This window comes from Abramis brama (genome assembly GCF_963993115.1).
Source record: "Abramis brama genome assembly, chromosome: 6".
NCBI lineage: Eukaryota > Metazoa > Chordata > Actinopteri > Cypriniformes > Leuciscidae > Abramis > Abramis brama.
The window spans coordinates 12,364,438-12,378,769 of NC_139968.1; the positions used below are offsets into that span (position 1 = coordinate 12,364,438).

Genomic DNA, 14,332 nt, shown 5'->3' on the forward strand with positions numbered 1-14,332 from the left:
TAAAAATTATAGTGTGAGTTATATGGTATTAGGCAATGCTAATTTAATACAACAAGATGACTAAAATAATAGTCATGTTTTATTTTTATAACAAATGTTTCTTTTGATTTTTGGCCTAGAGATTCCCATTTCTTAATTGTTTTCTTTAAAATAAAAAATCATTTGTTAATATATTAATGTTTAAGTTAAAACAATATAGTAATATTGCATTCATTTGGAATTGTCTTGGCATTAAAAGAGTGGTTACGAGTGGTTTTCTCTATATCAGTGCACACTGTTTCTGAACTCCTTGAAACGCCTCGATTGAAGTCTTGAGTTTTCTTCCGGGAACAAACATGTCACAATATTCCTCATTTAAATAATTCCCGCCCAACTCATACGCAAAAATAGGCGCGAGGCCTGGTTGAGTTAGTCAGCAGTGTGCTGAAACTCGCGGTTATGGTAAGGCTTGGCATTTCCAAAACACGCCTGAAGCGCTTGACTAATCACGACATACTGGTTCAGCCAACCAATCAGAGCACATTGTGCTTTTCAGAAGGAGGGGCTTTATATAGACAGCAACTAAACAGAGCTGAGTTTCCCAAATGCATCATAGGTATCGTAGAACCATTGCTACCAATGGTCTCTACGTCCAACTTAACCCAGAGCGTTACTGACAGACTGGGAAGAGAGGTGCCGCAACAATGTCAAATATGTGAAAAATATTGTGTTTTTGAACATTTAAGCATGAAAACCTATTCTAGTATAGCCTAAAAACAAAACCAAGACTTTGTGAAAGGGCATAATAGGGCCTGTTTATCTCAGAAAAGAAAAGAAAAAACAGGAAAGCAACATCCAGATGCACCATTTAACCTTCACCTTGGTGTGACTGGACCAAGTAAAGAATGCAGTCTCTAGACCTTGAGCTATTTCCTGTGCAACATCTCAACTCCCTTTCATCAGCAGGGTGTGCGGCTAAGAAAACACCTGTCAAAGTTTATTACCACAATCCTCCTCTAATGCCCGGCACCTCCAAAAGCTGGACGTTCTGCTAACTGAAGCTGCTTGTCGACGTGTAATTATGCACACTTATGCCACATGTGTAGGCCCCTCGTCCCACTGGAATTGTGGGTAGCAGGAGTGCAGCTGTCAAGGAACGTGTTCAGGGTTAATTGGCTTTAATTGGAAGGGTTGTTTTTCCCTGCTTAAGCACCAGCAAGAGGGGGTGTTTGCAGAGATGTGGACGTGTCTGAATGTGTCTGTATGAGAATGCATCATGTATAATTATGTGTGAATGTCACTGTAGGGGAATATTGATACTTGTAACCTGAAATGTGAGCATGCCAAAACCATTTCTGCATATGATTGGCATATTTATTTGACATATCTATCAAAGATCAGAACCACTTCACAGTGACGTCAATCTAACAAGTTTCAAACTGCAACACAATCCTTCTAAAACAAGCCATACACTGATATACAAAATAAAGGTTCTTTATTGGCATTGATGGTTTCATGAAAAACTTTAACATGGAATCTTTCCATTCCACAAAAGGTTCTTTAAAGTGGAAAAAGGTTCTTAGATTTTGAAAGTTCTTCACATTAAGGAAAAAATGGTTCTTTTAAGAACTGTTCACTGAAAGGTTCTTTGGGGAACCAAAAATGGTTCTTCTATGGCATCGCTGTGAAAAACCCCTTTTAAGATCATTATATTTAAGAGTGTAGCTTTCGATATTCGATATTCTAGTTAAAGTCATGTGGTACCAGAACATTTGGGAGTTCAGAACAACTAAACAAACTTTTTTTGTTGTTGTCTGTCAGAACTGAGGTCGAGGAACGGCTCTGCGGTGTTCTGGGACGGTGGCGAGGCGGGAGCGTACCAGGCCTTACTGCTGGATGAGGACCGCGGATGGTTGCTGGTCGGAGGCCGAGACCACATCTACATGCTGAACTCTGACAGCCTCACACAACCAACACACAAGGTCAGCGCACGCAAATACCTCAATCTGACAGCGCATGAAGTCATTTATAGGCCGAGAGGATAAGGGTCACGAAAGTGAAAACAGAGCGTGATTACAATGCATTACTGTTCACATGAATCTTATGAAGTTACAGGATTCTGTCTAAAAACTGCTCCACCTCATGCACAGAAAGTGTATGAAAATGCATCTACTTTAGTATATTTACTATTGTAAACTATACAAAATGTTTACAAAGTGGTTAACTCACAAAATGTAAATTGTTTTATCGCACAGCTCTATATACAAAGTTGGATATACAATATATTTACATAAAGCAATATATACTATATAGCAAATTACAACTGCTTGATTGTTTATATCATCACAAAATGTAAAGTATATTATCGCACAGCTCTAAATGTGACTATAAGGCGTAAAGATAGTATGATATTCTAAGCATTAACGTCAACATTTTCTGTAAAGCTTCTTTGAAACAATGTGTTTTGTGAATAAATATACAAATACATTGTAAAAAAAACATTTTTTTCTTTTGTCAGGTCAACTTAGATAATTCATGGGGTTCAAATAACATAATATTTTGAGTTTTGTTGACTAAACCAATCTCCTTTGTTGTATTAACATTGTATTTATTTATTTCAATTAACTCAAAATTTTAAGGCAACCAGGTTACTAACTTTTTTAAGTTAAACCAACAATAATTTTTTACAAAAATTTTAAAACTTGCTTGCAACACTGCAAATCAAGGCTATAATGCTTAACTGTTATTACTGTATGTTTGTTTCATTAGGATATTCCCAGCTAATATGGAATGTTCCCTTTGTGTTTTTTAAAGGTTTTGTAAATGTTCTTAAAATAATGAAACGTTCTTATAACATTATATTATATCTCGTAATGTTGAGAAGAAAACGTTGTTAACCGTGTTTTGAACGTTGAGAGAACATAACGTTCTCATGACATTTTCAAAATGATAAAATGGAATATTCCTCTAACGTTCACATAACCACGAATAAATGTTCTTTATACATAAACTATATTAGCAACCACACCATCGGACTATATCAGTATGTTTATTACAAGCGCGCGCTGCAGTTTTGATCTTTAAAACAGGATGGATTCTGATTGGCTGTCAATGTTTTTATCGTTCATCAGCCGAAAAAAAATCATTTAGTTGTCATAGTTGTGGTGTGGACTCTGCTATTCGTTTATATTTAGATTGATTTTTAACTATCTTCATTGTTATCATTATCATTATAGTCCTTGGTGTGAGCAGGCCTTTCTATTTATATGTATATCCAATCTTTGAACTCAACTATTATAGTTAACTATTGTAAACACACTTTTTGTTAGTTTTTACAAACGGAGGGACAAGTTTGAAATTATTTTCTGAGGTAATCAACACAAGTTTAACGCTACTGTATGTACGCCAACCGATTTCGTCAACCGAAATATGCATTGAAATGTCAACACTGATGCAGGCTATATGCATTAGCGTAGCGTCTTTTCTACAGTTTTCAGGTCAACTAGCATGTCCAGTTTAATATAACAGATATTTGAAGGTATTTCTATCGTCCCCTTGAGTAGGGGGTTTGTACGCTAAGTAAAGTGCTTGCAATGTGTTGACAAGGATTCGTATCTGCATTTACATACTTCAGGCCTAAATTCTCCACTACACATCATCACAGCTAAATACATATTACATTTGGTTCAATATTAATTGATTCTGTCTTTTATAATAGTGAAATACCAAAAGATGCCTGTAAGAAATTGTGAGGTTAAATGTAAGGTCATGGCACAGTCATTCATACGTGATCTTCATAAGAACTAAAGCACGGCAGGTTCTCGATCTTCCAATTATATCATTATGTACAGTGTGCTGATTGCCGGCTAATGATTAGGTCAATACCTGAACATTATTTCCACATGGAAATGATTACAGTTTGAGAGGCATGTAGATTGTTGAGTGATGATGGTATTGCGCCAAGGAGAGTTAATCAACTCAATACTTGTTGCTCACATTTTTTACAAGAACATTAATGTGATGCACAATTGTTTTGTTTTTTAAAGTAATCAATAAAAAAATGGGTGTATGACATTTTAGTAATAACTATTACTGGGCCCCGGATTTAATAATATATATTTTTCCTTTAAATATTAAACCATTATTCAAACTTATAGTATTATTAAACTGTTTATAGTACATTTATATACAGTATATTAATATATTGTTGAGTGTTTAAGCATTTCTCTGCTTTACAAACAACCCTAACTTACAACTATAATGTGTTGTTTCGTTATGCATTATTTTCTGTTCTTTGGAAAAACTCTCTTTTATCTTTAAAGAATTCCTTGGGGAAACTCTCTTTTATCTCTTTTATTTATAGATTCACTGGCCAGCTGGACAGGAACACATCGAACGCTGCAAATATGCAGGAAAGAATCTATCGGTAAGACGCTACAACTTTAAAAGGGCACAAATGGAGAAAAAAGCTTTTAAGTACCCATAGATGCCTTTTTAATAAAGTGATCTCACAGACCGAGATAAGAATAAAAGCTGAAAAAAATCATATTTATAGCTCTATGGGGGGAATATTTCAAGTTGAAAAGTCTTAAGGGAGGGCAAGTCTGAAGTTTTAACATAATTCCCCCCTGCAATAACAGGCAAAAAATCAGTAGGTGCATTACTGTGTGATTTAAACTGCTTCACATCCACCTATCCTTACAAATACTCTTTAAAATCAGGCTTTTAATCACATACCACATGTATCTCTCAGATGGACTGTGCCAATTACGTGAGACTCCTACAGCCCTTCAATAAAACTCATGTCTATGTATGTGGAACCGGCGCGTTCCACCCACAATGCACCTACATTGACCTGGGACACAATCTTGAGGTGAGCAGTCAATCTTTTTAGGCCTTTAACCAGTGTGAAATGCAGTAAACTCATTTTAAGCTTGTTATCTTGTACATATGAGCACTGACAGGGTGAATTGGACCCAACAGAGGATTATTGACCATCATAGCTGAACTAATACTGAGGGTAATGGTGCAAACAAAGTGACAGTCTTGTCTCTGTGTCCTAGAAACCAACTTTCCGGCTTCTCAGCCATGTTGGAGAATCCGGGAGAGGAAAATGTCCCTTCAGTCCGCATGAGACATTTACCGCCCATCTGACAGGTGAGTTTCCTGACCCTAAACACATTGTCCTCAAAAACAACTTTGCAGGCGGTAAAAGGAAAAATGCACAAAACTCTGCATTTGTTAGACGTACTCTCCATGTGAGTCACTGATGAATTAATCTGTATAGCTCCGGACCAGATGTTAGTTTGCACGGGGCAATTTGGAAGTTCCCCCAGTAAACAGATTTGTCACCCATATTTGTCTCCAATGGACACTTACGGTAATAGGCAGTAATTCAACTTAAAAAAAAAAAAAAAAAGTAAAAAAAAATTGCCCAGTTGCTGTTACAGTGTGGTCAGGAAAAGAAACCCAGCTGCAAAAATTTCTAAAATATTTAGATTTTTTTTTCTAAAGCATGTACACCCCAGATGGTCATAATGCATAAACCATATGCTACCTAATTAAAGGCTATTACTGCAACTGGAGACCTTTTTGACCATTTAATGATGCCTCTGGAATAATCGAAATTTCCTTTTCACACAAGCTGCTGTAAAACAGAGTATTTTGACTAAGAATCTGGAGTCAGAGGGTAGAATCATTAAAAATGAGCTATGTACCATAGAAAACCATTTGTCATTCTAAGTCTAATGTGATTTTGTGTATATACTCACCTTAGATGGGGACCTGTACGCTGGGACGTCCGTAGACTTCATGGGAACGAATGCCGCCATTTTTCGCACATCTGTGCATAGCAGCAATCAACACTATATCCGCACTGAAGCTTACCAGGACCACTGGCTAAATGGTGAGAAGTGAAATTTTGTGTATGCAAACTGCATGAACTTGGTTCCCAAACTGGGATGGTAGAGAAAGTGATCTAGTTTATATTTCATTGACAAATAAACAACAACTGAACACAATAAAAATGTAGTTCATATCACAATTATAAACAATATTTTGTGAAAGCTAACAAGCATGCATAAGGGTCTAATGTACCTGGAGACAGCATTGTTTTGGATTTCCATTAATCTCAATGGCAATTCCTCAGCTGCCAAATGCAGCCCAGAAGTACCTAACCTGGATGCTGCCATGTTTATTTTTTCATACAAAATCTACAAAAAACATATGTACTACACATATGAATTACTAATTTCTTTAGTTAGCTAACAGTTAACTAACTTTTTGGATACTGCCAGCAAATTAGACTGTTAGATTAGTGTATATTTAACTGATTAGCTTTAGCATACTGTTATTAATTAGCGTCTTAGCTTAGCATTCAGCTAATATTAGTCTGAGTAGCATTCAAATAGACTGCTAGCTTAGATACCACTCCTACAAAAGGATAACTGAAAATGCTATTTTGATTATCTAAAAGATAAACAGATAACAAAAGAAGAGTTTTTTTTTAAGCCAATCGCCTGTGGTATGTCATGTGACTGATCAGTGTTGTTTGCAAATAACTCTTATTTTCAGTGTTGGGGAAACTTTTAAAAGTAATGCATTACAGTATTGCATTACTCCCTTAAAAAAGTAACTTTTTTGTAAAGTAATGCGTTATGTTACTTTTGCGTTACTTTTTCTCACCTGGGCTGGTCTGCTTGTTTGTTTTTTAATAACAAAAACTATTTTTGGCAACTGTAAAGGTCATTTTATGCCAAAAGTTAAATGAATAATCCTCAGGCTGAAGGAAATGCAAATTCACACCTGTACAGTAGAGGGCGCTGCTCAAACCTTCCAGCGGTGCTGCCATTCTGGATCACAGAAGAAGAGGACACAGGAGGAGAAAGTTTAACACTCTTTCTTCAGCATTAAAAAGAAAAATTAAACATCAATGTGATGTTCATCTAAAGTCATTTTTGCTTGTATAGTTGAATTGGATCATCAAAGGTCCAAAGACATTAGTTAATAAAGTGAGATTAAATACATAAAGTATATTTGTGTTATTTAACATGTTTTGCAGGTTTGCGTAATATTCTGAGCTTGCATTTCACTGTTTTTATTCATTTTGAGGAATACTAAACCTCCCAAAATGGGAACAGGAGAGCTATCAGTCAATAAGTGGGAAAACAAAGTAGCGTGCATTTTTTATTTAAAAAAAGTAATGTAATGCGATAATGCGATACTTTACTAGTTACTTGAAAAAAGTAATCTGATTACGTAACTCAAGTTACCCCAACACTGCTTATACTGTAATATATATATCAAGTCTTAGTATCTCAAAAAAGTGTCAGGTTTTAAGGATGTGTAGTGATTTCTTCTGAAATACAAGAAATAATACTGGTTTGGCAGTATTAATAAATGTTTGGCAGTGAATAAGAAGGAGGTTTATGTTCTGAATGTTCTGAAAAGTTTGCTATTCACTGTTTTGGGGAGCTGGTGCTGCCTAATTAACTTGTGTGACTTCCTCCACCCTCACACTGATGCCAAATTCTTTTCACAGAGCCAGAGTTTGTGGGATCATATTCCATCCCTGACACTCACAGCTTGGATGATGAAAAAGTCTACTTCTTCTTTAAAGAGACCTCCGTAGAGTCTAACCAGCTCGACAAGCGTGTCTACAGTCGGGTGGCCCGTGTCTGCAAGGTGAGTGCCAAGTCCAGCACCGTAATGAGCCAATAAAAACATGAAATAGATCCAAAGACCTTTGTTTGGTATGCAGAATCAATGAGTCTTTTGTAGGCATTAATGAATGGACGTGTAGGCCTCTGTATCATCTGTTGCACAGTGATGTATCTAATAATGGAAGAATGAGGTGTTTGTTTGAGAGTAATTAAACACCAATCTAGCAACAAATCTAGCAAACTAGGTTTTCAGTTCATCTTATCAGAGCATTCTTGAAGTGCTTTAAATATTTCAGATATTTTACGCTGTATTTGTTTGTAATGTATGAAAATGTAATGTATTAGATATTTTCTTTTGAGATAATGTCATTGCTTAAGGCTTGAATACACTACATGATTTTTGCACCAATTTTAGGATAGTTTGGCAAGTTGCCAAAAGTCTGATTTTGGTGATTTTTCAAAGAAAATCGTGTAGTGTATGTTGGGCACAGACAGAAACCCAATGTTTTTAGCTTCAGACTATGATTCCATCCAACATGTTTGATATTTTGAGTCGATTTTAGAACACATATTGTGTTTCATTTGTCATGCATCTCCTATAATGAGGCACATGATGTTTCTGTGTGAGTTTGGTGTGTTCGGAAAGGCTTAAATTCCTGGTAGTGTGTGATCCTTAGTCATTTAGTGTATTACGCCCAGTTTTTCCTCTGTACCAATTTATGATGTCATCAAGTGTATGATGCCTAGTGTTTTAAAAGTTGTGTAGTGTATTAAAATCAAGCTCTTGGTGTTCATAAGAATGACATAGGAGGAAAACGAAGCTTGATTAATCGCTGGAGCACCTTCCTGAAGGCCAGGCTGGTGTGCTCAGTATCAGGACCTGGAGGCATGGACACACACTTTGACGAGCTGGGTATATTTACACACTCGAATCACCCATCTGTTATAGTCAACATGAACTTAAAAATTCACCCTAGTTATACTTTCTGCCCATTTTTATATTTTTAGAGGACATATTTCTTTTGGAGACCAAAGATCCACAGAATCCAGTAATCTATGGTGTCTTCTCCACTTCCAGGTAGGTTCATTACTTGGAAAATCTGTCATTCATTGGGTCACCACCCCATAATCCTCTTAACTTTTTAGAACGACATTCCTGTCAATGTTATATTTGTTTACCTCAATTTCTGCATTGGCTCCATCCAAATCAGCCAATCCGTCACACTCATTCTCATTTAACAAACCCCTTCAGGTTCTCAGACCTCCCTTGTTCGTTCCAACAACCTAAATCTGATTATCTCAGTTTATCTTGTGAACTGACATCAGTATCAAAACGCCCCTAAAATCAACAGTCTGGTCACAGGATGGTCTCCGTCCCGCCTGATCCATCTAGAACAATCCGTCTCGGTGCTCCCACCCGAGGAATGGATAGCTTGAGGCCATAAGGGGAGGGTGAAAGGTCACCAAACTTGAAGAACTCTGTTATTCTAACCTGGCATCTGACTAATACATGTTTCCTTTTCAAAAGCTCCGTCTTCAGAGGTTCAGCCGTTTGTGTCTATTCCATGGCATCCATCCGAGCCGCCTTCAACGGGCCTTTTGCGCATAAGGAGGGGCCCGATTATCGCTGGATGGAGTACAAGGGGAGAATCCCTTATCCACGACCAGGGACGGTGAGTTCTCAACTGGGAGGAATTATGTTTGGCAGGGTAGAGAAGATGATATTTCATTTGGAGGGATGCTTCTTTTTGCTTTTTGTTGACAACTTGAACGACTTTGGGTAGAGTCTAACTGTTACCTTGATGATGCTATCATAAGTGCACGCAATATTTGAGATCTATGATTAGTTCTGGATTGCAGAAGTGTTGGGGCAGCTTGGAAACCATGCGGCCAGTCACTCCTCGCACTAACTGCACTGGCTCAAGGGGACCGTAAAAGTGTCGTCAAGCACTCTAGGGGTCACGTGTCTGGGCAGTTTGTGAAGTGGCTGGAGTGTGGACTTTTAGTGGTGAGGTCTCCAGAAGTCAATTATTAGGGCTGTGAATTCTGCTCCATTAATTGTCAAAGTCACAACCACAGAGTTGACCTGAACTCTTGAGTAGACAGATTAACCCTTTCAAATTATGGGGTTTAATGACTGGAAGGTGCAGTTAAGATCATGTTGACACTAAAGGAACCTACTTTAGACTCATTTTACATGTAGTAGGGAAATGTTTCTATTTCATTCAGATGCCATGTTCATCCCTGCTGAAAAATCTACTGTAGCATGAATTCATGTTGGTTCAGGCTGGTTTATGCTGGTTAGAGCTGGTATAGTGCTGGTCTAGCTGGATGACCAGAATAGTCATGCTGTTCTAGAGCAAAATTGAGCTGGTGTAGCTGGTCCACCAGTTCTCCCACTTTCCATGCCATGTTTGCCAGCTTTACAAGGTCATGACAGAGGTTGTGATATAAGATTTAACTTTGCACAGGCAAGGTTAGTAAGCAAGTTTATCATACTAGTTTCATGTTAACACTTACTGTATACCATACACCGCTTTGGGGTTTTAGATGGACTCGTTTCAGTGGGTAAACTGACTGACAACAGAAGATTCCTTTAAAACTGCATTTCTCAATATGGAAAAATAAGAATTATGATGCTTGCTGCACTATGATCTCAAACAGTGGCCAAAATCCACATCTGCACAAATGTTTATGACTATTTTTACCTTAGTCTGTGACTGTTATACCAAATTCTCCACAGGGTTCCAGAATATGAGCTTAACTATGTGTCCTATGTCCCTTCAGTGTCCGAGCGAGACCTACGACCCATTGCACAAGTCCACCCGGGATTTCCCAGACGATGTTGTGAGCTTCATGAGGGCCCATCAGCTGATGTGGGAGCCGGTGGTGCCCATCCACAGGCATCCCGTCTTCACTAGGATCAACGCACCCTACAAGCTAAAGAAGCTTGTGGTTGATAGGGTTGATGCAGAGGATGGCCAATATGATGTCTTACACCTTGGCACAGGTATGTTGGAAAGTGGTTAACATGTTCAAAGAGCTGAATCTTTTATACTAGTAAAAAGTGTGACAACTAGCCCTGGTGTTCCAACATCACTTCTTATAATTGGTTCTAATGTCTATTGTCGCATCGCGCCATTCGCGTCAGTTGTAGACACAGTGTTAGACCTAAATTGCGCTACAAATGTGTAAATCTCCTAGATAGGCTACCAGATCCGGTAAACGCTATCAAAGATGTTCCCATGCCGGTCAGTGGTCTTGTTGCCTGGGATAATCCTGACATTCCGAGGCGCCAGTGTTTCTTTTCCTGTCTAACATTTGTCCTCCTGGACTGATGGGTGTGTGATTGAACTCTGCCACATCTAAGTGAATCATGTAGGACAAATAGATACTCTGTTCAGGACAAATTTGCTTAACCTGTGTGTACAGAGAGCAGACTTGCAATTTTACACTGTGCAGGACTAGAACAGTGCAACAGCTGCCAGCCCTCAGGGGGCTGGATAAATACACACGCCAAAAGCCAGTGCTCACTTACCATGGTAACTAAGGAAGGGTGCATTATGGGAAACATTTAAAGGTTAAGGTTAAGGTTAATGTGAATATCTATTTATCCATCCATCATCTGTCTATCTATCTAGTGAAATCTCACACAGTTAATCTTCTGTATCTCCAGATGATGGCAAAGTAATAAAGGTGGTCTCTGTACCTAAAGAGAACTGGGAAACTGAAGAAATCATTCTAGAGGAGTTGAATGTCTTCAAGGTAATTGAATAAGATCTAACTCTCTCTCTCTCCTCTGCTGGTTTGTCATGCCATCTGCTGGACTCCCTCATGACCCCTGACCCTGGGCTCTTATTGGTTGTTGTTTTCATGTCAAGCACTTCCCAAACAAAAATAACTCCTAAAGAAGAAAAACAGATTGCTCTAAGATTTCCCATGGCTGTCTACTTAAGTGACCAATCCCAGGGACAGGAGAGGCAACGTTAACTCAGAAATATTGATTTGTATTGAAACTGATATTCTGATACTGAATACTGATTTATCTATAACTTAAGACAATGAGGAATGTGTCAGTTTTGCTCTGTGGATGGAGGGAATGTAAGCAATCAAAAGTCAACTGGTTAAATATGAGATTCCTGGAGAATTTCTGTAGAATAATGATGTATTTATAATAGCATTTAGCTTAGAGTTATCATTTCTTAAAAATATATGTAGTCCATGCCACTCATGTGCTATATGTTAAGTCTTCTATAGTCAGACAATAAATTTGTGTGAGGAATTTACAATTTTAATTATTCACTGAATACCACTGCATCCCTCAAATCTCATTTGTGTTTGACCAAAACACAAAGAATTGGTATGTACATTATGAATAGCTAGTATGTCAAGTATCAGTCAAACCTGTCAGGAGACATATGATAGCAGACATTGCCCACCAGCATCCCACCAGCCATTTGGAGAGCCAGAGTCGTTTTAAGAGTCAAGGCTCATTTGCTGCTGTATATGAAAGAGAAACGAACCAATGGAGCAGAAAGCTTTAAAACATTCACAAGTGCCTGTTATGATGAGCTGCTCTTATTCAGCGCCAACAATGCGTGTCGTCCCCCACTTTGTTCGGGAGTTGATTCATTTTGTGTGTTGACATTTTTTTTCCTCTCTTTTTTCGTTCTGTAGACTCCAACGCCAATACTAAGCATGGAGCTCTCCACCAAGAGGGTAAGTGGACGTGTTTGGTGGGTGGTCACTAAATAATGCTATAAGGACTTAGCTTTAACAACATTATGAGCTTCATGATTCTGCTTTCAAACCCGCCGCATATCCTCATTTTTTATTTGATTTCTTCTCTAGCAAGTGCTGTTTGTAAGCAGTGATGAGGGTATCGTCCAGCTTCCGGTGCAGAGATGTGATCTCTATGGTAAAGCGTGTGTAGACTGCTGTTTAGCTCGAGACCCATACTGCGCTTGGGACGGCTCCTCCTGTACTAACTACTTCCCCAGCAACAAAAGGTACAACTTATTCTACTAGTTGACATGTAGTTACAAAGTTATTTACAGTTAGTTTAATGTCTAAAGTGGACTATTGAAATAAAGTGAAAGCTTATTTATTATTCACCTAAATAATAATATTGAAAACCACCAGCAAACCTTTGAAATAATGCATCTGAGGGTTGGTCCTAAGGCGGCTAATATCCTCTTGTGGTCCGCAGGCGCGCCCGGAGACAGGATGTGAGGTATGGAGACCCCTGGAGCCAGTGTCAGGACATGAGAGACGGTAATAAATCACACTATGTTCACGACTCTTCACCATCAGGTTGTATATGATATTGCCCAGTCCTGGAAAAAAGAATGCACACTACTCCCTCTAGTGTGCATAATGGATACTAACACATGCTAAGATGTGTGCACCAGTTCAATATGAAATACAAACTGATTCTGTTTACTTTCTTAATGCAAGTTTTTGCTGTTACTGTGACAAATTATTAAAACATGTTTTAAAGTAATTAAAAAAAAAATCTTTTATATAGCTAAATACCCTGATATACTCACAGTGAATATTTGTTTCATTTGAGCGGTGTTTAGATGAATATGTAAATATGCTGCACGCTTTCCTCTCAATAACAAAATAAATGCAACAAAAATTACAGGGAATGTTTACATCTCCACGTCAAAAAAGGCAAAACTTTTGGGAAAGTTTGCTTTGGCCAAACAAACTTTCGTTTGGCCTGATTTTGTTTGAAATTATGTCACCCCAGTTTACTCTTTAATTTTGCTGGAAGTATATCAGGCCTTACAAATTTTTCATAAACACTTTTTGTTATGTTGGTTGAAACTCTCTTCACATCCTGATAGCAAACAATAATAGAAGTGGTCTAAAAATTAAAACATATTCTGTGGAAGTCTCAGGACCAAAATATTTTCGTCCATCCAATCATCCAATCATTGCTCACGCAGACATCACAAGTCATCAGTGCTTTCTGTAAGGCAATGCGGGTTGTAGACAGACGTCAGTCACTGAGCACCACAAACAAAGAGCAGTAAAACTGTAAAAAACAAACTTTTGTTTTTTTTCAACAAACTTGTGTTTTTACAAACTGTAAAAACAAACTTTTACAGTTCCTCCTGAACCAAAACAACGAGCTCATGCTGCGTTCAAGTCATGCCATAACCGTAATTACGAGATGGCAACCCGTGACGTTCTAGCTGGAGCTGTTCACATCCTCAGACTTGGATTTATGTTTATGTCAACACTATCAATGCTGAAATGAATCTGCAGCAGTCAGGTGGTACAACTTTGTCTGTAATTTGTTTACTTTCATTATTATTGTACTCTAATGTGCTTTGAGACATGAGATAGTTTAGCGTCTCTCGTCTTGTGACACTTTGCAGACTTTGCTGTGTGCGTTCATGAGTTTTGAAGGAGGCGTGGCTTTGGAGATGCTCTGAAAGGAGGCTTTCAAAGCTAGCTCACTATTTCTAGCCTCTCCGAAATTGCCTACCCTGCCTTTAAAAGTGTCCATTCCTCTCTGCAGGTTCAGAGCAGCCTGAACTGAAGACGGTATACGGCGTGGAGACGAACTCAACTTTCCTGGAATGTGTCCCACGTTCACCACAAGCCAAAATCAAGTGGATAACTCAGCCAAACAACAACCAGAACAGCAAAGAGGTCAGTCCACATCCTGTTATTAGAGA

At 38.2% G+C, this 14,332-nt stretch overlaps 1 protein-coding gene across 2 annotated transcripts in view; it reads left to right on the forward strand.

Annotated features, from left to right (window-relative positions):
- LOC311084341 (semaphorin-3D) overlaps positions 1-14,332 on the forward strand; it is a 56,771-nt gene that overhangs the window by 39,551 nt on the left and 2,888 nt on the right. For both annotated transcript variants that reach the window (XM_084116302.1, XM_084116303.1), the window contains exons 4-18: positions 1,801-1,961; positions 4,343-4,405; positions 4,733-4,852; positions 5,043-5,136; positions 5,756-5,884; positions 7,520-7,662; positions 8,439-8,553; positions 8,649-8,718; positions 9,169-9,313; positions 10,428-10,650; positions 11,317-11,405; positions 12,318-12,359; positions 12,492-12,649; positions 12,850-12,914; positions 14,173-14,306. In XM_084116302.1, the coding sequence (XP_083972428.1) occupies positions 1,801-1,961; positions 4,343-4,405; positions 4,733-4,852; positions 5,043-5,136; positions 5,756-5,884; positions 7,520-7,662; positions 8,439-8,553; positions 8,649-8,718; positions 9,169-9,313; positions 10,428-10,650; positions 11,317-11,405; positions 12,318-12,359; positions 12,492-12,649; positions 12,850-12,914; positions 14,173-14,306 (1,751 nt within the window). The remainder of the gene's footprint in view (positions 1-1,800; positions 1,962-4,342; positions 4,406-4,732; positions 4,853-5,042; positions 5,137-5,755; positions 5,885-7,519; positions 7,663-8,438; positions 8,554-8,648; positions 8,719-9,168; positions 9,314-10,427; positions 10,651-11,316; positions 11,406-12,317; positions 12,360-12,491; positions 12,650-12,849; positions 12,915-14,172; positions 14,307-14,332) is intronic.